Below are 26,646 nucleotides of genomic sequence, written 5' to 3'. Positions count from 1 at the left end.
CCTGAGTTACCTTTGGTCAACCAAATTTTGCATACAAGTATTAGGTACAAAACGTAGATTTCTATCAACTTTTTAACTATTTCCATTAACCGGTTAGTGGTACTTTACCTTTTATCCATGCAGGAGCCACCAAGGTATGTTCCATTGAACACAAAGCAATGGGGTTCTGGACATAAGTGAACAGAACCAGTAGCTGCTGTTCCGACAGCTGAGCAAGTGGTGACTCCCCAGAATGGAGGCCATCAGTCAGTGCAATTGCCATACAGACTGACCAAAAGCCTCAGCTGTGTGGGGCATGTAGGTGCCTGGAAGGAAGGATGGTTATCCTGACCAGAATCGAGGAGGACTTCTTGCCCAGCTGGGAAGCCATAATGGCAGGATGGGCAGGTTGCAGACATTACCCCGCTGTGGCACCTTATAATTCCCATCTTGGCTGGGATACCGGAAGGAAGGATGGACTGGTGAGAGCTGGAGGCTAAAAGCAGTTCATCCGTCAAATTAACAGGTGGCAGTGTCCCTCACAAGTAGTTCCAGTTTGGACACCCACAGGGCTACATGGGAATTGGAATTCAGAAGTGCAGCACTTTAGGGGTCCTCGAGTGATGGTAAGAGGGTGCTGCTGGGGGAGGACCTCCCTGATTTCTGTCTGACCCAGAAGTGCTTCCAACAAGTCATGTCGTGCCACCTGAAGTACTCCTGGGTCCAGTTTAAAAGGAGCCTGCTGGCATACCTTAATGAGTCAGAGTTGGAAGACAGCAGGTGACACTCAATAAGAGAACAGAAAGAGAGAAGAGAGGGCATCAGTTTTGTGATTGTTTTCGGCTGTATTCATTGTATTATTACAGATGGCTGGATTAAAAATCCGATTACTGAAACCGGAGTTGTGTTGGATCTTGTGTATCTGGAGCTTGAGGGCTCAGTGCCGCCACTACTGCTCAAAAAAGTATACAGTATATATAATAAAAATAAACATTATGGAGGGATAGATTATATGCACCGACTTTCTTTCTCAATCATTTACAGACCATCCAGATGAAATCCCGCAGGGTTCCAGCAGCTCTTATGATGTCACTTCAGGTCACAGCCCCTCTGATGACATTACTTCCTTAGCAAATAAAGCTGCCATCTTTGAAAACCTGCCTCAGTTCTGTTTTGGACTCGAACCTGTAAACAACTCCTAAGAATTACCCATTTGCAGCCAGGGAATATTTTATGTGTGGTTGCCCCAAAACTTTCTTGATGTCTTTGGCTTGTTCTTGTGACAATATATATTTATCATAAAAAAAAACTTGGGATGAGACTTTTTCCTGTGACGAGACGTGATCTTTTGAAGAGAGACAGAGAGACACTTTCACATCCCACAAGATGGCCAAGTCAAGTCATAATTACAACCTTTGGAAGCAAATCCCGTGATACACATGCAGAGCAGGTTAGAGATAATAGAAGTAAGAAAATTTGAAAGACTCAAAAAAATGAGAGTAAAGATCACATTAGCACAAACAAATGGAAAATATTATTCAGTGAAATAACGGAACAGCGAAAAGAGATCGCATAGTGTCTGGGGTCAAGAGAGACAAGGCAGTGACTTTAAAACGTTAGAAGCGTCACATGAAATGCAGATCACACAGCACGGGAGCAACAGCAGCTAGCCAGCAGCTGATCAAGCAAAGAGGAGGTAAAAAAATAAATAAAATTGTTTCCCATTGTATGAACGTTAAAGAAAGGGCTTCGGAGGAGCAACCACATCATCTTGGGGTGCGTTTAGCCCCCCTCTTCACAATGGCGCACAGCAATGGCAAAGCGGGGGTAGATCAAGAGCAGGGAGGTGAGCGAAGTGCAGATCACGTGGCACGGCAGCAACAGCAAGCCAGGAGCTGATCGAGCAAAGAGGAGGTTTAAAAAAAAAAAAGAAAAAAAAAAGAAATTTGTTTCCCATTGTATCACCGTTTAAGAGGGGTTTCAAAGGCTCGGCCGCTTCTCCTTGGGGTGCGTTCAGTCCCCCTCTTCACAATGGCACTTAGCGCCATTGGGGGGTTTGAGTTGCAGGGGCAAAGCGCCCTAGTATCTATATATATGTTTCTCACAACTGAAAGGAGTATTTGCCGACTGGCCGACCAACCACAAGATTGACCTGGAAGTGACCACTCAAATAATCAGATTGTGAACAGACCTACTGATGTAATACTCTGATCTACACCGTGTCAAGTAAATTAACTAGTCTCCAAGGCGCAGCGTCTGAGGCTCTGCCTTAGGTGCTGACATCCGTGGTTCGATCTGGGCAAGGGGAAGCAAAGGTGCGTACACCTGATGAGCCCAAATTAGGGTGAAAACACGAGTCTTGTACTCTTTGTATTGCTTGCCAGTTATGACTTTATATATACAGGTAAAATTCTGTTACAACGAATATCTTTACAGCGAGTATTTTTATGGTCCTGACAGTTTCCCCATATGACACGAGTCTATAGAAATCTCGTTACTACAAAATACATTCAGCAGATACTTTCATTACAACAAAGTGCCCAAAAGACCTTGAAATGCCTGAATGAATTGTCCACAGAGCAGTTAGTTCTGTGGTCGCAGCTCAGTTGTGCACAAAGATCCCCAAACACAAACATTGAACATTTTTTTTTCTTTCTTTGAACTTTCCTCATACTGTTTTTTTTCCTGTTTTTTTTTTTGTTTCCTGTGGTTTTCAGTGATACCTTTTGCTTATTGCTCGTCAACTTTTAAATGTCAATGTCAATTTATTTATATAGCACATTTAAAACAACCTATGAATGCTGGGGCTAAAGTTCTTTACAATAAAAGAAGAAAAAACATACAATTAACATAAATAACATGAATAGAAATAAAATAAATTAACATAAATAAAATAAATAATAAATAGAAGTAAGATTACATAATCACAATGAGGAAGCCATCAGTATTACTGAAGGTCACTGAATGCAAGTGAGTAGAAATGAGTCTTTATTCTTGTTTTGAACAGTTCAATTGTAGACAACTCCTTTATATGATGAGGTAAAGAGTTCCACAGGTGAGGAGCAGCAGCTGCACAAGCCCTGTCTGTCCCCCTTAGTTTTACACTTGGTACGAGGGACAACAAGAGACAACTGACCAGAAGATCTAAGCACTCTAGATGGCTGATGTAAGACACACAGTTCAGATAAACAGGCAGGAGCAAGCCCATGGAAAGATTTAAAAACTAGCAACAAGATTTTAAAATCAATTTGAAAACTGACAGGCAGCAGTGTAAAGAAGCTAATATTGGAGAAACAGAGTCATACTTTCTTTCCCCAACCAGAAAGCGAGTGGCAGCATTCTGGATCAACTGTAACCTGTGTATCAGGGATTTGCTAATCCCAGAATACAGCGAGTTGCAGTAATCGAGGTAAGAAAAGATAAACGCATGAGTAGCTATCTCAAGATCCCTAGAAGATAAAAAAGGCTTGATCTTACCTAATAGACGAAGTTGGAAAAAGCAACTCTTGACTACAGAATTTACTTGTTTCTCAAAAGAGAGGTTACTATCAAAGGTAATACCAAGATTGCGGACTTGAGGTATGGAAAAGACAGAGAAAGAGCCGAGAAGTCCAAGACCAATTTGGGCTTTAGCTGATGGACCCAATATAAGCACCTCTGTTTTATTTTGATTCAGATCAAGAAAATTATTAGCCATCCAGGATCTTAGTTCAAAAAGACAGTTGTGGAGTTGATTTATTGCAGAGTTGCAGACGGGAATATAAACCTGAGTATCATCAGCATAGCAGTGAAAAGAAATGTTAAATTTCCTAAAAATAACTCCAATAGGGTGAAGGTGTATAGAGAATAAGATAGGACCGAAAATGGATCCCTGAGGAACACCACATTTAAGAGGAGCAGTAGATGAAGAAGAGGAATTAAAAGTCACTGAACAGTGTCTACCAGTTAGATATGACCTGAACCAGTTAAGAGAAGCCCCTTTAAGCTCAACAAGATGTTCAAGCCGCATCAGCAATATCTCATGGTCAGTAGTGTCAAAGGCAGTGGACAGGTCAAGGAGGAGAAGTTACTGCAGCGCCGCCTGAGTCCATAATAATAGAGATATCATTGAATACTTTCAGGAGGGCCGTCTCAACACCATGATAACGCCTAAAGCCAGCTTGGTAGATCTCAAATAAATTATTGGAGTTAAGGTGATCAAACATCCATCCATAATTGATTATAAATAATTCTTTCTAATATTTTAGCCAGAAATGGCAATTGGGAAATCGGGCGAAAATTGGTTAAAACTCCAGGGTCTAATTCTGCCTTTTTTTAGACAGGGACGCACACAGCATGTTTAAAAACTGAGGGCACAACCCCCTCACTAATAGAATCATTGATAATGGTTAGTAAAGGTGGACCCAAAACATCAAAGGCTTCCACTACGAGGCGTGGTGGTACAATATCAAGAGGACTGGGGGCGGTTTAACTGTGAAAGTGAGACAAGATCAAAAGATTCTAAGACAATGTCATGATTAACAGTAGGAAGTTCATAGTCAGTTTGAACAATACCACAGTGGATTGTATCAATTTTACTGACAGAGAATGATAGAAATTGCTCACATGAAAGAACAGTGGTATTTAATCATGACACAAAATAAGGGTGAATGGCCGCATTAATTGAATTAAATAAGACCCTAGGATTCTTAGAATGACGGGATACTAAATCAGTGAAGAAATCATGTTTAGATTTCTTAAGTGCAGCCTGGAAGTTGAATAGAGAAGTCCTAAAAATCTGTTTAGAAACAATGAGACCATCATTTTTCCAACGCCGTTCCACAGTTCGACAGGCGCCGTGTAGCGGTCGCGTAGTTTCATTTAGCCAGGGAGCAGGTCTTCCCTTATTACAGCATATCTTGAGCGGAGCAATTGAGTCTAAAACCGTTTTACAAGAAGAATTAAATTCTAAGACAGAATCATCGATACCATCATATTGGACATGTACATCAAGACTAGAGAATATGGTGTTAAAATCGGATATAATAGAAGAATTTAAAAAGCGAGAACAGCGTGGAGCACAACTAGTAGTAGGAACATCAACAGTAATATTCAAATCCATCATTATAGAAAAGTGATCAGTAAATGAAACATCGCATAAACCAATATTATTAACTGAAATATCACATGTAAGAACGAGATCAAGGGTGCGACCGAGAGAGTGAGTTGGCGTATTAATATGCTGGATAAAATCAAATGAGTTCAAAAGTGATAAAGAGTCATTTACCAAAGGTTTTGATTGACAACAAACGTGAATATTAAAATCACCAACAATAAATACTTTGTCATGGGAGAGGGTGATATCAGCCAGGAGATCAGAGAATTCAGAAATGAAGATATCATTAATTACAGGAGGTCTATAAACCACAGCAAACAACAAAGAAGGGGAGCTGCACACTTCGAAAAGTTGTAGTTTGAAGCTACTAAACGGACCCCTTGTAAGACTCCGACACAAGAACATACTTTTAAAAACAGTGGCAATGGCCCCACCACGACGAGTCAGGCGAGGAGAGTTTAAAAATGAATAACCTGATGGTACCAAGTAAGTAAAACACGAAGAGTCACCATTTAAAATCCAGGTCTCATTGATGAAAAAGAAATCCAGATTATTTGAGGTAATAAAGTCTTGAAGAATAAAAGTTCTATTAGACACTGATCTCATGTTCAAGAGAGCAGCCTTGATAGAGGTAGAAGAGCTCGCTGCGGGATGAGCACGGGTGAGCGTGCGAAGATTAGCAGCATTTACTCCCCGAGAGCACACCAAAGCAGAGTGATGCCACCTTGAAATGGAGAAATTAAATCTGGTCTCCAGCGCCCACGAACCAGTGATGGAGTCCTGAGCAGGAGAAGATGAGTCATAGATGACTCGCAGGCATCGGGAATCAAAGCTATGGGAATTGAGCTGGCGTTGTTTAACAGCAATACCGGCTCTTCTTTCACGACGGTAGCGGGTGCGTTTGCATCTCTGAGAGGCATTCAGCTCACTGATACAGGTGAACACCAGCATCCAGGTGAAGAAGTCAGCAGATGAATAAAACAAAGGTGGAGTTTCACATAATATCCCATCAGGAGATGAAAATTGAGAGGAAAGCAAGCAAGAAAATATGTTAAGTAAAGAATCATGATCATAGGACAGTGGCTGTTGAGATAATAATAATTCATTACTTTTATGAATTATCCACACAGGCAGGAACCGGATAATACATAAAAACTAAGTTAAAACATAGATTAGCGAGACGAGCAGATGGCCAGCCACACCAGTCGGTGCCATCTTAATTGAAAAACATCCATTGGAATTTAACTAATTGTCACCCTCCTATAGAAATGGCAGGCATGAAAAAATGACAACAGTTCATATTAGGAAAAAAAAACTTTACATTTTTACGGCTCTCAATTCCGGCAAAATGAAAAAAGACGTTGCCAGTGAATTCAGAATATCGCCATCAACACGGTCAACTTTCTTGAAAGACCGAGCAAAAAAAAGAAGAAAACTCTCAGGTTGCAAATGTATGCAAACTGCTGCATTTGAAGACTTCGAAAAAGCTGTATTTATCTGGTTCAGTGATGCTCATTCAAGAAACATTCCTATTAATGCGGCACTCATTCAAGAAAAGATGAGGTTTCTAAACTCTCTTGGGACCTCACCCAACTAGACAGCATGCCAAAGAGCGTCCTTAAGTGTGATCACTGTGTCTGTGGAAGACTGTTTATCCATTGACGGGGCAACAAAAGGCTCACAGCTCTTCACCCAAGCAAACAGAAAAGATCTCGATGGCTGATGCAAGGAACATTGTAAATGCAGAGAACAAGATTACTTGGCCACTAACCTGCCTGACTGCTGTGTCTGTGTATAGGAGAGCGGTAGATAACGCTATAATAAATAACTGTGCCGTTCCTGTTTCAAGATGATTACAGCTTGTTTTGCTAAAGTACTGAGACTCAGCCTCATGTTTTGGGGTGCAAGACAAGGACTTATAGCGTGACCATGATCTTTTAGGATTTGCTTCTGTGCTTTTGCGCTTCACTGCAGCTATGTGGGCCTGCTGTTGCCCTGCCCGGGCAACGGACAAACAATCTTCTTCAGACGTGGCAATCGCGCTTCAGGTGAACACACTTCAGCGCGTCGCCCCGTTGGGTGGGGAGGATCCCAAAAGGATTCAGAAACCTCACAATATGAAGAAGAAGAAAAAGATGATTCGGCTTCTGATTGATAACTGTGCTGCCCACAACATGCTTCCACATTTAGATAATGTTCGCGTTGAATTCCTCCCATCCAATTGCACAGCAGTGCTTCAGCCATTGGATTTGGGCATCATTCACACCCTGAAAATGTACTAACGCAAGGAAATGCTGAGAAAAATTCTCGTCAGCATAAGTTGTAGACGGGATGAGATTAAAATTAGCATGAAAGAAGCAATTGAAATGATTGCAACGCCTGGACGCAAGTTAAACAGAGAACTATAGTGACAAATACAGAATCTCATTACTACAAAATTTTAATTTAACAAAATATTTTTTAGGTCCTTGGCAGTTTGTTGTAACTGAATTTTTTTTATATATATTAATATTGCTGTTGTCCTCCTTTTCTTCTGTCCACATTTGCCATGTCCTTTTCTTGCTCTTTTCTATTTTCCTTCTGACTTTCTTTATCTTGCAGTTTTTCTACTCCCACTCACCATGTTTTTCCTTCTTATTCTATTTTAGTGACTTTAGAGATCAGAGGTATAGGAGGGAAGTGGCAGTGGAGAATGAGGACAAGGACATGATTGAAATAAAAAAGGACCACATGGGATTGTGGGACATAAAAGAAAATAAACACCCTGGGAAAAGAGGACAACAGGAGTAATCACTGTGAGGGAACGGCTCAGGGTCACAATGCTGTCTTTATGAATTTCATTATTAAATAAGTAAAGAGAAATTGGCATCTGTGTCCTCCTCATGTCCATCTGTTTGTCTACATGTGACACTACAGTCTGGCCTGATTGAACACTACATTTGTGTTTTGGGTGATGAGCAGTCACATCTATAAAGCTGTAAGAAATAAAATTCATCAAACATGCACATTGTCATGCATATTCACACACTCTTTCACAAACACTTAAACACACATTCACTTGTTGATAACTCACCACAATTTCTTTACTTTGCAGTTTTCACTCCTCAGCCCCTCACACAGCAGAACCATTCCTGAATCCTCCAGCTGATTGGCTCTCAGGTCCAGTTCAGTCAGTCGTAAGTTTGGAGAAGAAAGAGCCGAGGAGAGAGCTGAGCAACATCTGGAGGTGAGATGACAAATAGCCAGCCTGTGGAGATAAAGAGAGAGAAATGAGGACATGAAAAGGGACAAACAGATGGACAATAGTAAACCAGTCAAGCTTTCAGCTGATGGAGAGGAAGACTAAGTTCTCATTGTCTGTGCTGGCCATGGCATCCATCCATAGTGTAGCTCTGACAACAGCAGAAACGCAAGCAGCTTATGAATGAAACAAAACATGAAAGAGAAGCAAGAAGAGCAGGAAAACACAATGGATGTGAGCTGCTGGAGTCTCCTGCATAGTGAGACACATTTAGAGAAGAAATTGAATATGGCAATACTAGGATTGTATAGAGAACATAATGAGAAAAACATGGAGGAAAAACATAATGTAATGTGAAGATAAGACACACAGAAATCTCATGGCTGCCTGTCTTATCTTTGTTTTTTAAATTTTTCTTCTGTGTTTTCTTCAGTTTCAGTCGAGGGTATCTAAAAAATAAAACTGTGGACCACGTCATCTGAGTGGATGTGTGTTTTCTACTCCACTAATTAAACCTCTCTGTTTTACTCCATTCCTGTTTATCATGTCCATGTGTTGCTTAACAATTTAACTGGATTGTCAACCGGGCAAAATGAGGAGTAACTGTCACTTGTGTGAGGACAATAAATGAGCAGAAAGGTCCAATCAGTACAATCAATGTCTCACACTGAACTTGTCACCTCAGTCCACATTCCTTATCACTTTCTCCCAAAACCACTCACTTCATATTCCTTGTCATTGTCACTTAATTTAAGCCTGCAATCAGTGTCTTGTCCCCTCAATGTTACATCAGAATAATCAGTTATCACCCATGTTGCCTATGTTGTTGATTTGATTTTCAGTCATTTGACTAGTGACTTTGCCATCTGACACTACAGGTACTGAAAATGCATAGCACTTCATCTACTGCTCAAGGTGTTTGTGATCCGCATAACTGACAATTTTGTCCCAAAGTTCAAATTTCATGCAATATCAGCCTTTTTTCTCTACTTTTCTGTCTTTCTCCCTAATGTTTGTTTTTTAATAAATCAGACAAGACAGGTCAGTGGACAGTAAGTGGGTGGTCTAAAGATGGTTCGACTTTTACAAGATTTTAAATTCCATACTGTTCAGAGGCATTAACAGTAGTCAAGCCGTCTGTTGTCTGAATGCCTTAGGTGGTTTGGCTGAGCTGCTCATGAATAGGCCTGATCACCAAAATAATGCCAATTCAGATCCCAGTGTGGGCTCACTGTGACTTTGGATGAGCCACACAGACAAAATCACAGTATGGATGACATAGTATGGAGTGACACAGAACTCAATTGATCTGAAACTGATCTGAATAGCAATAAAGCTATGGCACTCAGCTCCATTCCGCTGAAATGCTCTGGTGTGAAAAAATGTTTAAATGACAAAGTCCTATCAAGATAACTACCAATGTGCTTACTGTGCAAAAAGATGTATGGAAGATGCTGGTTATCCTACATCAGTTCTACACTTTCCTCAATGAGCCCGATTCATACTGTATGTCAGATCACATCTTCTAGGTTTTTCTTCACTGCTCAATCCCATCCAGCCTCACACACCGATTGAGACACTGACTGTTAACCCATTCAAGACTTTATAGATTCAGGACTTTCTTTTAAATCGTTAACACATAGTCAAAGTATAAGACACTTTTCAAAGGCCCTTCATTCAAACACAGAGATTCCTCAAGGTTGTGTTTTATCTCCATTACTATTTATTCCATACACAAGTGACCTGAGATAGAGCAATGACCACTGCTTCATTATCAAGTGTGCTAATAAGATGCATATCTGTTGAGGATGTATGCTATTATTTAAATCAAGTGGACTGTTTGGAAAATTGATGTAATGAAAACCATCTTACTTGGACTATCAAAAAGACCAAAGAGTATCAGACACAGTGATGATTATTGTATTATCACGGTATTACCCTCCTCTAATAAACACTTTACCTAGGGGTAAGTGTACTCATCAGGTTTGTTACTGGGTTGGTCTACTGTCGCACCTTAAGATTATCACAGACATACATAGATATACACATACACACACAGATGCTAACCAGAACAGTGCCCCATGAATGACACACACACAGCTGGTTAACCTCTAGCACTTTAAACCACACAAGTGCCTTAGGAAAAACACTGCCTGTCACTCTCTCAGCACTTCAAGAGACTTACTTATTATCAGCACAAACAACATACAATGTTTTAAATATATCTCAGACCTAAATATTACTTTTGGTCTACAAGAATATATTCAGACATACAAAGGCTAAGCATTCTTGACTATAAGCCATTTATCAGCCAGGAATGCCTTACTTTATGTACTGTTCCCTATTACTGGGTGGAGCCCTCACCCACAGCCTTAATAAACCTCGCAGCACAGAGGTAATAGCAAACCTCAAGCTGCACCAGGTCCTCAAAGAAATCTGCCTTATTAATTCAATCACTCCAGACATGAAGACAAAGCATAGAAAGTTAAAAGCAGTGTGGTATTTATTATAGAAATAATAATACCAGTAGAGAAAAGCATAAAAGAAAATGTAGGTATCAAAGTCTGGATATATATAGTCTTTAGAAAAAGATTACAAAAAAGTAAAGATGACAAGGGTGAATGTTCTTGGCGCCTCTGATCTTAGCACTCGTAGTTGTTCATGAGATGCTTTGCCGACGATGAGATGGAAATGGATGCATGTTGCTAGTTTCCTCTTCTGATGTCAGATATTCCGATTGGCTGGCTGTCAATATGATGAATGACTTCACTCGTCTGTTTTCCCAAACAATAAAACCTTTTGATGTTGCTTAGTACCTACTGGCATGTCTTCTTTTCCCAGGCTATAAACCCATTTAGCAACTTGTCCCAGATGCCCATCCTTTCTCAGGTTATAATGTAATTGATACCCTGAGGCATCATCAAGTTGTAACAGCCGACCCCTTACCCAGCCGGCAGCTACACTACCAAGACCTGTGGCCTGGATAAATTACTGAGGCTAATCTATAAATACCAAGCCGTACCTCTAACAAATAATAATATATATAGATATGTATAACCCTCCACCAAAGCAACAACGTGAAAACCCCATATACACAATAACAAACCCTCCCTTGTCCCTGTAACATATAACAAACACAAAACACAAATAACAGTGAATGAATACGGAAATGCCAATGATCATGAACTTGAGTCCGGGTATATAACTGTCCTGAATACGGATGACTGGTCAACAAATAAGTGATGTGTTGGAATTTCCCAGAAAAAATGGAACAACCTCACCGTGTATCCTCGGCGTGTGGTGGATAATGAAGTCCAACCCCAGGGTCTCTGGCGATGATTGAAACTGAGGTAAATCCGGCAGAATGAAAAACAAACTGGATACAAAAGCGTGATGTGGAAAAATAGCAGGCAATGGTGGTCCGTTGTTGTGAAATGTAATCTCTGTCTTTCTCCTTCCTCCCTTCTCTGTTCCCTCCTGATTGTTTATATAGTAAAGAGCCAGATGTAATTGATTGTAAACAGGTGCTTTCCATCTTGGGGCTGCGGTCTCTCTCCATCTGTCCCCCCTGTATTTACGGGGACAACATTCACTGACGCACACATTATAAACAGCAAACGAGACGATGGAAACAAAACGCACTCAGTACAAACATTGAAAACACTATTACTATGTAGCTCCACTACAAATTCTTCCTCTTTTTGTTTGAACAGCTGTTTTAAAAGTGAGTTACAACTGGGGAAGAGGATATGCTTTGATGTGTCCTGTATTTAAGTTCATCTAGTGTTGTCTTGACTAAAATATAATGAAAATATGGACAAAAATTTACAGATTTTGTACCCCACAACAATTATGAAGATGGGAACTGAAGGTGTGATGATAAATGTTGTTAGTGCGTATGCCCCACAAGTTGGGTGTGTGATGGGTGAGAGAGAAGATTTCTGGAGTAAGCTGGATGAACTGGTGGAGAGTGTACTCAAGGGAGAGACAGTGTTGATTGGAGTGGATTTCAATGGACATGATGGTGAAGGGAACAGAGAAGATGAAGAGGTGATGGGTAGTCAAGGTGAGGAATGCAGAAGGTCTGATGGTTGTGGATTTTGCAAAAAGAATAGACATGGCAAAGGTCAATACGTATTTCAAGAAGAGGGAGGAACAAGGATGACGTACAAGAGTGGAGGAAGATGCACACAGATAGATTATATCCTGTGGAGGAGGGTCAATCTAAAGGAGATTTTAAACTGCAAAATAGTGGCAGGGAAAAACGTAGTTAGGCATCATAGGATGGTGGTCTGTAGGATGAAGGTGGAGATGAAGAAGAGGAGGAGAGTGAGGGCAGAGCCAAGGATCAAATGGTGTAAGTTGAAAAAGGAAGACTGCAAGGTTGAGTTTAGAGCTGAGGTAAGACAGGCATTGGGTGGCAGTGAAGAGCTACAAGATAGCTGGGCAGCTACAGCAGAAGTAGTAAGGGAGACAGTTACAAGGGTGGTTGATGTGACATCTGGATAGAAAAAGGACAAAAAGCTGGTGGAATGGGGAAGTACAGGAGAGTAAACAGAGGAAGAGGAAGGTAAAGTAGAAGTGGGATAGTCAAAGAGATGCAGAAAGTATACAGGAGTACAAGGGGATAAGGCGTAAGGTGAAGAGAGAGGTGGCAAAGGCTAAAGAAAAGGCGTATGATGAGTTGTATGAGAGGTTGGACACTAAGGAGGGAGAACAGGACCTGTACCGATTGGCCAGACAGAGGGACCAAGCTGGAAAAGATGTGCAGCAGGTTAGGGTGATAAAGAACAAAGATGGAAATGTACTCACAAGCGAGGAGAGTGTGTTGAGAAAATGGAAAGAGTACTTTGAGATGCTGATGAATGAAGAGAACGAGAGAGAGAGAGAGAGAGAGAGAAGTATCGTTTTATTTTCAAAAATCAGGAGTGGTCTACCGTAGACTTTCTCGTATATTCAGAAATGGGGAATGGATATTTGAGGATAAACAGCAAGACAATGGTTATGTACATTAAAGAACCAACAACAACAAATCAAATCAAATTAACAATATATTGAACAATTATTATAAAAGTAAATTTGAATAAACCTGACTCTGTAGCTGCATGAATGAAAAAAAAATTGAGTATGTGTTCAGGTAAAGTACCACTTCCTTTTGATGGATTTGGCCCAAAAGTTAATACTGATCTACAATTTTGGTGCAACAACCACATGTCAAATTTCATCCATCTGTCTCTTAGCGTTTATGAGGAAGAGGAAAAAGAGGAAGGCCTAAGAAGAGGTTTAAGGACGTGGTGAGAGAGGAAATACAGGTGGTTGGTGTAACAGAGCAAGACGCAGAGGACAGAAGGATATGGAAAAAGACAATCTGCTGTGGTGACCCCTAGCGGGAGCAGCTGACAGAGGACGATGATGGTGTGTGCTTACGTGCTCACCTACACCCGTGTGTAGTCCTGGGAATTTTAAGGATGTTGCGTGGTTCATAGAGTGGCCAAAATTGTCTTCTTGAATCCTTTTGTTGTAAAACAGAGTGAACCCTATATGAATCGAATATGTGTGCTTACAATACTAAAGTCATAGGAGACCTCCTTGAAACACAACAATTACCTGAAAACAGAACATCACCTCACCACCTATAAAATGGAAAGGATATCAATCATATTTTCCCTACAAACTGCTTCTTTGAAAACACTGGAAACCTCCTAAAATAAATCACCAAAACACCTGAAAAATACTAATACTGGAAATTTACAATGCTCAAGTGTGGTTGGACCTTCAAGGTCCTGACCTGACTAACACGCTCACTGATGTCCTTACAAGATGGCATTAATGGTAGACATTAAATCAATGTTCTACCAAGTAAGAGTCCCAGAAAAAGACACTGATCTACTTTATGTTTTCTGGTGGTCTGAAGGTAATGTAAGTAAAGATTTGGAAGAATTTTAAATGACTCTACATCTTCACCTAGTTGTGCTTGATACGTGTTGCATAGAACAGCCAAAGACGCAGGAGTGACCATTTCTGAGGCAGCAGTTAACACTGTGCTTTATAATTTCTTTGGGGATGACTGTTTAAAGTCAGTTGCATCAGAAGGACAAAAATTTAATTGGTAAGAGATCTCCAGGCTCAATATTTCAGAGGGGGATTCCACCTAAACAAGTAGGTGAGTAACAGCAGAGCAGTCTTAATGTCCATTCATGAAGAAGACCAAGGTCTTGAACAAAAGGATTTAGACTTAAGCCAAAGCCACAATTCTGCTTCCAACAGATGATGCCATGGGTGGCCAGATGTGCACAGAAATGGCTAGCTTCAAATTATAAATACATTCACAAGGTAAACCTCCTACAAGCCATGGTATTCTCTCTGTTAACAGTTCAGTTTATGACCCCCTTGGACTTTTAGCACCAGCTATTCTGCCCATAAAACCCAATTTAAGAAACTTGTACAAAGAGAAATGTGGAATGAAGAAGTGGAAGTGAAGCACATTCAGAAATGGAGAAATGGATGGATGACTTACAGTTACCAGTAAACTATGTGATATCGCGTGTAGTAGGAAAGGAGCCCCGATCTACACTCTGGACATCTGGTAGATCATGAGTTGAACAGGATCAGAGGAGAGAAGAGACACAGGCCAAAATCAAAAGGTCAAAGGAGCAAATAAATTACAAGAATGCTGTACAACAACAAAAACGAGCAGTGTCAGGCGGGCTTTGATTCATAGTCCTTCAGTGCTGACACTCCAAAAAAAAAATACAAAAACAAAGACAAAAACAAATTACTGTGTATTTACAGTATGGTATAGTGCATTCCAATAATCCTCCAAACAAAATCTACACACACATAAAATATAAACACAATCTTCCTTCTTGAAATGGGCTCAGGAAGCGCCACAAAACAGAAAAAAAAAATCAAGTTTGTGTGTATATACAAAAAGCAAAACAAGTTTACCAATTCCAAAAGAAAACTGTCACAAAGCCAACTATGTAAATATACCTCCACCAAAACTATCATTCATAGACAGATAGATCACTGAAGGAAAATCCAGAGATTAAAATCTGAGCAGTTAACTTGACTGAAGAAATCACTAATCACCGACCCGGTAAATAATCTAATAACCTACTAATCAGAATAGCCCTGTAAAAAAAGAAAAAACGGAGTCCAAATTTAAGTAAAATAAGTGAAGTTACAGGATGAAAGAAAGACATTTTATCTTGAAGTCAGTCAGTCTGAAAGTCACCCAGAAAAACAAAAAGTACTCATCACAGAACATATGATGAAAGAAGAAACTGCAGAATTCTAAAAACTTTGGACAAATAAAACTACAGTAACAATGTTGATATTTCTGTAAGAAAAAAAGAAAAGCAAATATCTAACAACTTAAGTGATTCTGTAGTCTGTCCTGATGTGTCACAGCTTATTATTCCATGTCTCTCAAATGCTGACTTCAATAAAGCTGCCACAATTCAATTAATAAAATTACAACACACTCACTTCTGGTTCACTCACCTCAGTTTCTCTAATTTGCAGTTTTCACTCCTTAGCCCCTCACACAGCTGATCCATTTCTGAATCCTCCAGGCTGTTGTCGCTCAGGTCGAGTTCAGTCAGTCGTGAGTGTGGAGAACAAAGAGCCGAGGAGAGAAATGAACAACTTCTGGAAGCGAGATGACAATCAAATAACCTGTAAAGATGTAAAAAAGACAATGGCAACATAAAAAATGATGGAGAGTGACTGAGAGTAACAATTCTGATACTTATGTTTAAAAAAAAAAAAAAAAAAAAAAACCACAACAGCAAATATGTCTCAAATGTGATAACACTGGCTAGGCAGCACTCTGGACCTGGAGTCACCACTTATGCATTTTATTCCATTTATCTTTAATGTTTACATCCATAAAGCTGCAAGAATTCAATTCATTAAGACACACACGCACTCACCATAGTTTCTCTAATTTGCAGTTTTCACTCCTCAGCCCCTTACACAGCTCAATCACTCCTGAATCTCCAAGTTCATTGTTACTCAGGTCCAGCTCAGTAAGGCGTGACTGAGGAGCAGAGAGAGTGGAGTAGAGAGCTGAACAACAGTCAGCGGTGACATCACATGAGGTCATCCTGTACAGATAAAGAGAGAGGAGGTGAAGATCACAGGGAGTTACATTCAGACAGACAGTGCTTATGAGAGTTCCCGGGTCTGAACCATATTAGATGGCAGAGGAAGCCCACAATTTAAAATATCTTTAATGAAACAGGTGGGCAGCACAACTTAACAAGGACATTTAATAAAAGACAATAAACAGAACCAGTCAGACAGCATACACTTTACCAATTCCCTAATTCAGTTCAGAGAGGTGTGAAGTAACAAAGCACAACTGCAACGTTGCTTTACTTAAGGAGAGCACTTTGAGTAGTGAGAAAAGCACTATGTAAAGAATTATTATTATTATTATTATTATTAATTTTCAGCTAATTGCACTTTACTGCAGTACATTTTATTCACAGTTTGTTTTACTTTTACTCCACTACATTTTAGTCGCATAGCAGACTTTTTACTCTGTTACATTTTCCAGCATGCTGTTGTTACTTGTTACACAGACCAAGCTCATAAAAGAGACCATTCAGGCGTGTTGTCAGCTCTGGTTAAAGTTCAGCGTTGCCGTATATCACTTCATAATTAAAGTGCCATTGCTCGCTTTGCACTGCTTATTCGTTCCAATACATCCCACTTATTGTTGAGACATGGAAATTGGTTGTGCATTTCCCCCACGGTCATATTTGAACACTTCATTCTAAGCTGAAAACTGCAAAGGTGATTTGTATGTACAGTGCATCTGGAAAGTATTCCCAGCGCATCACTTTTTCCACATTTTGTTATGTTACAGCCTTATTCCAAAATGGATTAAATTAATTTTTTTCCTCAGAATTCTGCACATAACACCCCATAATGACAACATGAAAAAAGTTTACTTGAGGTTTTTACAAATTTATTAAAAATAAAAAAAACGAGAAATCCCATGTACATAAGTATTCACAGCCTTTGCTCAATACTTTGTCGATGCACATTTGGCAGCAATTCCAGCCTCAAGTCTTTTTCAATATGATGCCACAAGCTTGGCACACCTATCCTTGGCCAGTTTCGCCCATTCCTCTTTGCAGCACCTCTAAAGTTCCATCAGGATCCACCCTCCATGGAGTTTGCATGTTCTCCCCGTGTCTGCGTGAGTTTCCTCCGGGCGCTCCGGTTTCCTCCCGCAGTCCAAAGACATGCAGGTTAGGTGCACTGGCGATTCTAAATTGGCCTTAGTGTGTGCTTGGTGTGTGTGTGTGTGTGTGTGTGTGTCCTGCGGTGGGTTGGCGCCCTGTCCGGGATTGGTTCCTGCCTTACGCCCTGTGTTGGCTGGGATTGGCTCCAGCAAACCCCCCATGATCCTGTGTTTGGATTCAGCGGGTTGGAAAATGGATGGATGGATATTCATCTGAGTAAGAATTAATTTTCAAAGCATAACAGTGGCGATGAAGAGCTGATCAGTGAGTAATCCAATTTAGGGCAACAACAGGAGCTAACTCAGTCTTGGAGAAAATGACTGTACTAACACAGAATGCATCATTAGGACATGTTGAGGAGTTTGACTTAACACATTTGGCCTCATGAGATTTCATATGCAGAAAGACTGAATTTCTTCCTGGAAGCTAATAAGGTAACAAATGCTGACCAGAAGCCAGCAGTGCTGATAAGTTTAACTGCAGTAAAATAATCTAAATAGGGAGGTCACTCATTTCCCTATCCAAACCCAGTAACCAGTCCTATCAGAAAACTGTGAGACTGTTAAAAAAATAATTTTGCACCCAACAGTTCAACAGTTTCATTTTAGAAGGAGGAATCAAAAAACAGTTTAAAAGTATTGCAGCTTATATTGCAGATCTGCAGAGACTGTCTGAAAACTACAATTTGGTAACGGTTTGGCTTTTTTTACTGAGAGACAGACTTATACGTGGGGTCAGACATGGGGGCCTACAGAGGCAGCTCTGAGCAAAATCCAATTTAGCCTTTACTTTAGCTCAATGAGAAGCCCTTGCATATGATGCTACATCAATGAATTCAAAAATGATACAGGAATCTTCCATTAAACTGTGATCTTCAGAAACCAATCCACTACAGTATGCTAAAAAGCACCTCTGGGGGTCTTTTCTGCCCCCTGCTATCAGGCAATTTAATGCTGTCACCCGATGTAGTTTATGTTTATTTATTCATTTGCTGATTGGCTGCCTTATCTGTCCTGTGTGTCTGCATCTTTTTTTTATTTTTCTGATATTTAACGCATGGTATTAATAAACTTTATCTAATCTAATCCAAGTGCAGAAAAAAAAGAGTCAAAATCAAACTCCTATTCTCTACTCCCAGATGCTGTAGGCCTTGCCCAAGGAAGATGCGATGGCTGTGGAAGAAACCACTGATGTGACACTGGCTGTTTCAGAGAATCTATACATAATAAAAGTAAGCGTACTGGGCATCTACAAAGAGAATGTTGTCAAGGGGCTATCCAAGTGAAGACAAGCCAGTAAAAGCTAGGTTATATCACACAGTGGAACAGAGAGCTCATGCACCTCCAGAACACTTTGAAAGTGAACCCCATACAAGCATTGATTCTGATGAAATCATTAACAGCGTGAAAACTTTTACAACCAGACACAAGACATATACTGATGTCATATAACATTAAGTTCCACACAAGATTGAAGTGGTCTCAAGATGTCAGTATTCATTAATTTCAGAGCAGGCTTTCCATGTGTTATGGCCAGTGAATGCTTCACCTATTGTGATATTCAACTTGTGGACGATAATAAACACAATGTTAGGTGTCGGCTGTCTCAAGGTAAATTATAAAAAGTCAGTGTTCTTAGGGGTGAGTGGTTTAAACCAACTTAAAAAAAATGATTACTTATATTTCTATCCTGAAGAAGGGGCCTGAGCTGCCTTGAAAGTTTGCATATTGTAATCTGTTCAGTTAACCAGTTAAATGTGTTATTTTGCTTCACTTCTTATTGTAACCAAATATTTTGTATATATTACAAATGGCAGCAGCCCCAGCACTGATCCCTCTTAACATCGGCCAATTCTGATGAGGTTCCTCACATCTTCGCCCTCTGCTTTCCATTTCTGAGCCAATTCTGCACCCATCTACATATCATAACCTGAACTCCTACTCTTTTAGTTTGATTCCCAACCTCTCATGCGGCACCTTATCAAATGCTTTATGAAAGTCCAGATAAATAATCTCATATACTCCACTCTGGTCGTATCCTCTTGTTGCTTCCTCATAGAATTCCAGCATGTTAGTAAAACACGACCTCCCTCTTCTGAACCCATGCTGACTGTTCAGTAAAACTCCTGTCCTTGCCATGTGCTGCTTAATCATTTCTTTAATAATTCAGCTTACTGGCCTATAGTTGGTTAGACGTGCCCAATCACTGTTTTTATATTAAGGGAAATTATTTGTCATTTTCCAGTCCTTCTGAATTTCTCCAGTGCATAGTGACTTTGTAAAAACATGCACCAAGAATTTGTATCTGTACTCGTTAACATCCTTATGAACTTGAAGGTAAGTATTATCTGGTCCTGGTGATGTGTTTGATTTCAGCCTATTTAATCTGAGCAGTACTTTTCCCTCTATAATTCCCAAATTATACAGTACCTCCTTAGTAGTCTTTTTAACCGCTGGGAGGTTAACTACTTCCTCACGTGTGATGACCTCAGAAAAATGTGAATTTAGCGCATCTGCTAATTTCACTGTATTTTTTTTTAACTTTTTATTAATCACTGCAGAGTTTTTTTAACATTTCCTAGTTACTCCAAATTTAGGTATGTACCTTTCCTGCATTACAAGTAAAATATTTTTAAACCTGTTCCACTGTTCCTCAACTGTCTCCATACTTAAAAATGTGCTCCAGTCTATCCTCCTAAGACTTTACAGATTCTGCTCCAAATTTGCACTATCAAAGTTAAATTTGATAGCTTTAGTCTTTGCATCTGCCCTCTTCCAAAACACTGAGAATTGTATTATATTATGATCACTTGACCCTAGTGGTCCAATCACCTCTACACCCTCAATTCTATCCTGATCACTATAAAATAATAAATTTAGACAAGCTTCACCCCATGTTGGTGCTTTAACATGCGGAGTTAAAAAATAGTCACCGATTACTTCTAAAAACTCCTACTCTTGTGCTAAGCCATTTGCAAAGTTATCCCAGTTAAAATTGAGGTAGTTAATGTATCCAATGACTACAATATCCCCCTGTAAACTTGCCTTTTTATTACTAAAAATATGCACATTTAAATTACTGTCTGCATTGGGCGGTCTATAACATACTCCTAAAATAAGGCCACTTTCCTTAACATGTTCCAGGCGAAGTCAGATGTCCTCACTAAGATGGGACTCATCTTCCAATTGAAAAGGACTTGTGTTTAAATTTTGTTCCATGTAAAGAGCAACCTCACCTCCTTTACTGTTCGATCTATCCTTCCTAATCAATGTTTATCCCTCTATGTTATATTCATCCCCAACTTTGTTATTTAGCCAGGTTTCTGTTATTACAGTAATATCATAATTATGCTCTGCTACATAAAACTCCAACTCACTTGTTTTATTTTTGATACTTCTAGCATTAAGACAAGCTATTTTTAATGTGTAACTCGTTTTACTTTTATATTTAAACATTGGGTTAGAATTTACATTACTACACTTGTTTATTCTTATACTGTTGTTTCTTCCTCCATGTAGGTGTCCCAATGCCCCATAAACCTATAACCTAAGATTTGAACCATGTGTTAAGCCTTCAAATCTTCTTTCTCTTACCTGGACTGGAGCATGGCACAGGCAGAACTTCAGAGAAGACTATCTTGTCGTACATGGACAATGACAACTGGATCCACCCTCACTCTGGCCAAGAGCCTATCAAACGTTCCAGGGAGGTCTCCCACCTTTGCACCCAGAAGGCAATACACCGTGTGAGATTCTGTATCTCTGGAGCAAACCTGCGCTTTAATCACTCCAGCGACTGTATCAGCAAATCTCACTACTTCTCTCTTCCTGGAAACTGGTTTTGAGGTGGCTCATTGGGGCTACAGATATCGGACTACCACCTCAGAATCATCGGAAAAAACATCCAGCTCCTTCAGGACTTGAAAATGGTTTGACACTTTCAATTCTGGGGTTGATGCCCGTGGACAGTGTGCACCCTTTCCCTTGTGACCATGACCTACCTATCTCTACCTCTCTGGACAGGAATCTCCTCCCGTGCCACCTTAACGGTCCACACTATCTCTCTAAAGGACACCTGAGTCAGATCTACCAGATCTCTACTACAATGCTGGCCAGCCAACTCCTCCTCCAGTTCAGTGAACCTGTGCTTAAAGTCCTGGATCAGCTGGCGTCTCCTGCAGATGCATCCCTCATAGACGACTGGCTCCTCCAAACTGTCATCTAAAAAGTCCAACATCCAAAAGGACTTGCATTTCACTGACCTCATTATTAAAATTTGAGTTGGGATTACTATAGCTGCCTTGAGTTTTTCTTTTCTTTTCAAATTAAAGTGAAATGATTTAACTTAACTGGTAAAACTAAAAAAAAAAATAAGTCAAAGAAAACATATTAAAGAACTGCTACAGTGATTTTACTCCTTCTGCCCCCTTAAACTCCTGTACTGTTCTCCTCCTCGACTGCATACTGTTTGTCCTTCTACAAGATTAACTTTACTTTTTTCTGTCTGCTCTCCTAAATTTGTGCTCCTCTTATTCTTTACTTAAAAAGGTCTCCACTCGCACTTCTTTGTATTCCTTCATATTAATGAACGCTTACACTCTTAACTGCTCTACTTTCTTCAGCACTAATAATCAGACCACTGTTCAATCTAAAAAATCTTGTTTAGTGAATATCTGCTCACTGCTAGTTCATTTCTTACTGTCTTGTCTGCTCCTACAGCCACTTGTGTCTGATCCATGTCTTAACACTAGTCACCTGCCTGTGTACTGCCGAGTCCTTCTCATTTCCGCTTTGAAGTCAGCTGCTGCCTTTTTCCCCACTAAGGAATAGCTGTTTCTGTTATTTATAACTATTCATCACTATGACGGCAGTTATTTACTTACAGAGATGCTGGTTTCAGAAGCTACTGCTTACTGCCCTACTTTGAATATAAATAACAACAATAAGTACAAGTAACAAGTAATGTTTCCAAAAGCACCCACCCAAACACCTAGCTGCAAAGATGACATCAATACGTCTCAACATCATCCTCTGGAAACAAAGGTGCACATGGAGTTTGTATTGGACCTAGAATTTTTTAGAAATTGATGGATGACCTTCTTTCAGGGTTGTTAGGAGTAGTTCCTTATTTTGATGATATGTAATTTGGAGCAGACTCCATGCAGGTCTTAGCTCAACAGTTTTACAGATGTGGGCTTGAGACAGAAAAAAGACATACATTTTCGGTGTGCCAGGTGAAGAGTTTCTAGGATTCAGGGTTGATGCAGAAGAAACTCATCCAACTACCACAAAGCCATCCAAGAAGCTCTAAAACCACAAATAGACAGGAACTTGCGAGCATTCCTAGGCCTGTTAAAGGTTTATCATTCATTTTTTAAAGACAGAGCCACTTCACAAACTGTTGGATGAAAATGCCATCTGCTAATAATAATCAGACAACTATAATATGACTTTTAATGAAGTCAAACGGCTGCTGTTGTCAGATGGTATTTTAGTTCATTATGAGTTGGAGAGACCACTTATTCCAGCATGTGATGCTTCCCCCCATTGGAACAGGCGCTGTTCTGAGTCACTCATTAACCAGTGGACATGAAGCTCCAATTGCATGTTACTTGAGAACTATGACCCAGACTGAGATAGACTATGCACAGACCAACAAAGAAGCACTAGCTATTGTTTCAGGATTAAAAAAAATCCATGAGCACCTGAATGGCAGGTGTATTCATGCGACTTTGAACTTCGGTATCGTGCAGAAAAAGAAATTGCAAATACCGATGCATTAAGTCACATACCACTCAGTACCCCAGAGTTTGAAGTTCTTATGCTCGAATCTGTCTTCAAACCCCTTTGCAGGCATCTGACATCACGCATAATGGCAGCAGATCCAATGTTAACCCATGTGCTGAACTGGGTGTGCAGAGGGTCTCCCGAAGGAAAAGCAAGGGGAGGAATTCAAGACTTGTGGAAGACGTCTTCATGAGCTCTCTGCATACAAGAGCTACCTGTTGTCGAGAAAAAGAGTAATAATTCCATAACAAGCACAATGCTTAGTGCTCTCCGCTTTACATGAAGGTCATGCAGCTACTGTAAACATGAAGGCTCATGCCAGGAGCTATGTGTGGTGGCCTAAAATGGATGAACAAACAGAACAATGGCTATCTGTGCCTCATGTCAAGTCATTCTCCGAGTAAGGCTGTAAATCCACCCATGGGAAATAACCAAGACGCCATGGCCAAGACTGCACATTGATTTTGCCGGTCATTATCAAAGACAGATTAATTTATCTTCTTGTTTTATATTCATTTTCAGAATGATTAGAAGTTAGTCCTGTTCAGTCTGTAACATCAACTGCTGTCATTCAGATACTCAGGAAACTGCTTGCCACACACGGACGTCCAGATACAATTGAGTCTGATAACAGCACACAGTTTACTTCTGAGGAGTTTCAAGCATTCTTGGAGTGTAACTTCATTTATCACTTCTAAACGGCTCCATTTCATCCATCCTCAAACAGCCAAGCTGAATGAATGGTGCAAACTAATAAAGATGCATTTTAAAGAATTGTGATTGGAGACTGGCATCTTAGACTGTCAAAATTCCAGCTGTAACAGCATGTAACTCCTTGTTCCAGCAGAACTATTGTTGAATAGGAGACAAAGTCAGACTTTGATCTTCTCCACCCTGATCTAGTGTATCTATACTAATTAATAAAAGGCAAAGCCCTCACTGACTCACTGACTGACTGACTGACTGACTCATCACTAATTCTGCAACTTCCAGTGTAGGTGGAAGGCTGAAATTTGGCAGGCTGATTCCTTACAGCTTACTTACAAAAGTTAGGCAGGTTCATTTCGAAATTCAACGCGTAATGGTCATAAGTGGAACCTCTTTTTTCACAATATACTGTAATGGACGGCAGCTCGATGGCCGTGGGAGGAGGAGTTGAGTGTCACGTCATCACGCCTCCCACGTAATCACGTGAAAAGACTGAACGCAGTAGGGAGAAATGAAGGAGGAGCCGCAAACAGCGAAGAACAAAAAATTCATTAAACAATTGAGAAGGGAGCGAAACAATAAGAAGCGAGCGAGTAAAGCATACAAGCATCTTCATAAGGGAAACAAAGCACAGTGTAAAACGTAAGTTTAAATTAAGTTTATAGAAACGCTCCCGCTGCGGATTGCAATAACATATTCACGAGATAAAAGAATGCAGTAGGGAGAAATGAAGGATGAGCCGCAAACAGCGAAGAACAAAATATTCATTAAACAATTGAGAAGGGAGCGAAATAATATGAAGCGAGCGAGTGAAGCATACAAGCATCTTCATAAGGGAAAAAAGCACGGTGTAAAAAGTACGTTTAAATTAAGTTTATAGAAACGCTCCCGCTGCGGATTGCAATAACATATTCGTGAGATAAAAGTTTAATGAGAAGACACGAGGTATAAACGAACCACACGCCGTAGTGCAACGTTAGGGGCTTCACCTCTGGCGCTGACGTTCAGGATTCGATTCCCGAGAGCGGATGCAGTGAGTGTGTACGCCTGATGAGTCCAGAATTAGGGAGAAACACGTGTCGCATGCTCTTTGCATTATTTGAAAGTAAACTATTAAAACCATTCTATGATCTGCTTCTCGAAACTGAAAGACGGCACATGGCGGATGTTAGCCGACTTGCTGACCGCAACGTTAGGGGCTTCAACTCTGGCGCCGCAAACAGCGAAGAACAAAAAATTCATTAAACAATTGAGAAGGGAGCGAAACAATAAGAAGTGAGCGAGTGAACCATACAAGCATCTTCATAAGGGAAACAAAGCACGGTGTAAAACGTAAGTTTAAATTAAGTTTATAGAAACGCTCCCGCTGCGGATTGCAATAACATATTCGCGAGATAAAAGAACGCAGTAGGGAGAAATGAAGGAAGAGCCGCAAACCGCGAAGAACAAAAAATTCATTAAACAATTGAGAAGGGAGCGAAACAATAAGAAGCGAGCGAGTGAAGCATACAAGCATCTTCATAAGGGAAAAAAAGCACGGTGTAAAACGTAAGTTTAAATTAAGTTTATAGAAACGCTCCCGCTGCGGATTGCAATAACATATTCGTGAGATAAAAGTTTAATGAGAAGACACGAGGTATAAACGAACCACACGCCGTAGCGCAACGTTAGGGGCTTCACCTCTGCCGCTGATGATAGAGATTCGATTACCGAGAGGGGATGCAGTGAGTGTGTACGCCTGATCAGCCCAGAATTAGGGAGAAACACATGTCGCATACTCTTTGCATTATTTGAAAGTAAACTATTAAAACCATTCTATGATCTGCTTCTGGGAACAGAAAGAGGGCACGTGGCGGACGTAAGGCGACTTCCTGACAAACCACAAGCGTGACCTGGCAGGTAACCACCCATACAATCAGATTGTGATTTAGAAAACAAATGCCATGAATGTAATTACCACGATCTACATACTGTCAAATAAACGAAACACACGCCGTAGCACGACAGCTGTGAAAAGGGAGCTTCACAAAAAAACAGATCCTTAACAAATTGTTATTGGTATATTTTCGATCCGTTTAAAAAGGTTTTCTTTTCTTCTTAATAAAAAATTAAAAGCAGTACTTCGCCGCAACGAAGCGCGAGAATTTGGCTATATATATCTGCTTCTCGCAATTAAAAGAGGGCAAGTAGCGGATGTTAGACGACTCGATGACCAAGCATAAGCGTTACCTGCCAGGTAACCACCCATACAATCAGATTGTAATTCAGACTAGGAATGCAATGAATGTAATTACCCCGATCTACATACAAGGCGAAAGTCTTGCAACATTCAAAGATGATGGGTTGGGATAAGTACACCATGGAACATAAAAGAGCTTATGAAGCCTTGAACCGAAAAAAGCAAGATCTCAGAGATCGTAAAAAAAAAAAAAGGAGGTAATGTCATTTTACTCGCTGTAGATTTTACTCAAACATTACCAGTTATTCCACGAGGGCGACCAGCAGATGAACTCAACGCGTGTTTAAAATCCATGCTTCTCCCACGCTCGGTTATATGTCGCGTGTTCTCGGGTAGGT

General features: G+C 40.2%; 1 protein-coding gene and 1 long non-coding RNA gene across 3 annotated transcripts in view; one reads left to right on the top strand and one right to left on the bottom strand.

Annotated features, from left to right (window-relative positions):
• The window catches only part of LOC114665238 (NACHT, LRR and PYD domains-containing protein 3-like), a 367,778-nt gene that overhangs the window by 38,382 nt on the left and 302,750 nt on the right, over window positions 1–26,646 (bottom strand). Inside the window, exons 10-11 of the mRNA XM_051924838.1 lie at window positions 15,822–15,995; window positions 8,148–8,321 (exon numbers count right to left, since the gene is read on the bottom strand). Of these exons, the coding sequence (XP_051780798.1) occupies window positions 8,148–8,321; window positions 15,822–15,995 (348 nt within the window). The remainder of the gene's footprint in view (window positions 1–8,147; window positions 8,322–15,821; window positions 15,996–26,646) is intronic.
• The window catches only part of LOC127527885 (uncharacterized), a 263,679-nt gene that overhangs the window by 12,720 nt on the left and 224,313 nt on the right, over window positions 1–26,646 (top strand). The window lies entirely within an intron of this gene.

This window comes from Erpetoichthys calabaricus, chromosome 1 (assembly GCF_900747795.2).
Source record: "Erpetoichthys calabaricus chromosome 1, fErpCal1.3, whole genome shotgun sequence".
NCBI lineage: Eukaryota > Metazoa > Chordata > Cladistia > Polypteriformes > Polypteridae > Erpetoichthys > Erpetoichthys calabaricus.
The sequence above is the reverse complement of the archived record's forward strand: the minus strand, read 5'-3'. Positions and strand labels throughout refer to the sequence as shown.